At 37.6% G+C, this 2,487-nt stretch overlaps 1 protein-coding gene across 1 annotated transcript in view; it reads right to left on the bottom strand.

Annotated features, from left to right (window-relative positions):
• Positions 1 to 311: 311 nt before the first annotated feature.
• Positions 312 to 2,487, bottom strand: part of NDC80 (NDC80 kinetochore complex component) — a 48,564-nt gene continuing 46,388 nt past the window's right edge. The window contains exon 17 of the mRNA XM_008569162.1: positions 312 to 601. Coding sequence (XP_008567384.1) covers positions 464 to 601 — 138 coding nt within the window. The 3' untranslated portion in view covers positions 312 to 463. The remainder of the gene's footprint in view (positions 602 to 2,487) is intronic.

The following is a 2,487-nucleotide window of genomic DNA, read 5'->3' as shown; positions in this document are numbered from 1 at the left end:
TATATGTGTCCAGAATCACTGAGAAATTTTTTAGTTAAGACAACACCAATCTTTATATATATACCAGGGATCAGCAAACTTTTTCCGTAAAGGTCCAGACAGTAAACATTTTTGGCTTTGTAGGCTGTACGGTCCCTGTTGCATATACTCAACTCTGCTACTGTAGTGCGAAAGCAGTAGTAGAAAATATGTAAATAAATGGGTGTGACCAGACTTGGCCCACATGGTAGTCTGCAAACTTTTGATTTAGATCCTACTACCTTTCTCACTATCCGACGTTAGGCAAAGAAATGAAGGAAAAAACCCCACACTTAACTGACACAATTTTATTAACTATGAGTACATATATAACTGGTCTTTCACATCTAAAGATAACAATCCAACAAGTTATCAAAATTTCAGGTGATACATATTTACAGTTAAAGAACTAGATTTATAAAAGATATAACGTAACATCTTATCTTCATTCATTAGAAGGCTTAAGTAGAGCAGCATTCTTCTTATACTTGTCTACAATCTCTCTAATATTTTCCAAGAGATCTTCTGACACGCATTCTTCGTACTCTTTATCAGCTTTAGCAATCTGCTCCTCGAGATGTTTCTAGTGAAAATATTACCAATTGTTAATGTAAAAACATTAATTTCCTTTAAAGTGTGAAATTTACAACCAAGAGTGTAACATCTGTAAGTTAAGAACAAGAATAAAGAATATTCTTGTACCTACCATGTAGGCCCTTTTTGTGCCCTTTCCTCACCATATCCCCTCTGTTCTCCCCCAGACATAACCGCTTGGCCTGATGTTGTTTTGCTTTTCTTTATATTTTACTATATACGTGTGTGTGCGGGTGCCTGTGTATGCACACACACATACACACGCACAGATATGTATCTCTAAACAATATATTGGCTTAGTGGTTTTAACCTTCATGTTTATTTAATATTAAATATTATGTACTATGACTTTTTTTTCACATAGTATTTTAAGATTCATTAATGTTAAATCATATAGCTCCAGTTTATTCATGTACCACTATATGGTATTTTAGAATCAATATATAAACATTTACTTTTATATTTTACTGTTAATGAAGTTTTGTTTGTTTCCAGGTGTGGCAGGCTAAGTAACAGCCTCCCCAAAGATGTCTATGCCCTAATTCCAGGGACCTGTGACTATGTTTTCCTACATGGGAAAAGGAAGTTTGCAGTCGTTTTTAAGTTGAGAATCTTGACAAAAGGAGACTATCTTGCATTATCTGGGGGGGGCTCAATGTAATCACAAGGGTCCTTATAAGAGGGAATGATCAGTCAGAAAGAGAAGACGTAAGGGCAAAAGCAGAGGGCAGAGAGGAGAGAAGATGCTCTGCTGCTGACCTTGAAGATGGAGGAAGGGGTTACCAGCCAAGAACTGTGTGGGTGGCTTCCAGGAATTGGGAAAGGCAAGAAAATGGATTCTACCCTAGAGCTTTCCAGAGGACTGCAGCCCTGTGGACCCATTTTAGACTTCTGATCTCCCTAACTGTAAGATAACAAATTTGTGATGCTTTAAGCCATTAAGTTGATGGTGATTTATTACAATAGCAATAGGAAACTAATATACTATGTTGTTTGTTTTTTGCTATTTCAAATATTGATACCATAACAAACTATAGTACCACAAACTAGGTGGCTTAAAACAACAGAAACTTATTCTCTCTTAGTTTTGGGGTCTAGAAGTCCCAAATCCAGATGTCAGCAAGGATATGCTCCCTCTGAAGGCTCTGGGGAAGTATCCTTTCTTGCCTCTCTCCAGCTTTACGTGGTTCCTGGTATTCCTTGGTGCTCTTTAGCTTGTAGATAGATGCATCACTCCAATCTCTGCCTTCACATGGCCTTCTTATAAACCAATTACATTTGCAAAGACACTACCAAATAAGGTCACATTCTGAGATTCTGGATAGACACGAATTTTAGGGGAGTTCATGGGGGTGGGTGACCAGACACTATTCAACCCAGTACAGTCCCCTAGCACATAGTGTAAAAATTTCTTTAGGGCAAATACCTAGAATGGAACTGCATTAAGTATGTACACATTTAAGTTTCATAAGGGACTGCGCCAAATTTTTAAAAAAAATTGTTAAATGAATTTATACAACCACCAGCAATAAAGAAGAACTCCCATTTCTCCACATCTGTGCTGGCATTTGGTATCACCAAACTTTAATTTTTTGCCAGTTCTTGAGTGTGGAATATGGTATATCTTTTCATATGTTTATTGGTCACCTTTGCTCTTTTGTGAAATTTCCCATTCAAGTCTTTTGCCCACCTTTATTTATTTTCCAGATACCATTATATATCTGGATGTTAATTTTTTATTAGTTGTGTTTTTTTTTTTTTGTCTTTTGTCTTTTTTCCGTGTCCGGCAACGGATCGCAACCCTCAGTGTTGCCCCCGTACCGGACCGGGGACCGGCAACGGGATTGCAAACCTCGGTGTTGCTCCCACGCCTCG

Source organism: Galeopterus variegatus, unplaced genomic scaffold, assembly GCF_000696425.1.
Source record: "Galeopterus variegatus unplaced genomic scaffold, G_variegatus-3.0.2 Scaffold471, whole genome shotgun sequence".
In the NCBI taxonomy this organism is placed as follows: Eukaryota; Metazoa; Chordata; class Mammalia; order Dermoptera; family Cynocephalidae; genus Galeopterus; species Galeopterus variegatus.
The sequence above is the reverse complement of the archived record's forward strand: the minus strand, read 5'-3'. Positions and strand labels throughout refer to the sequence as shown.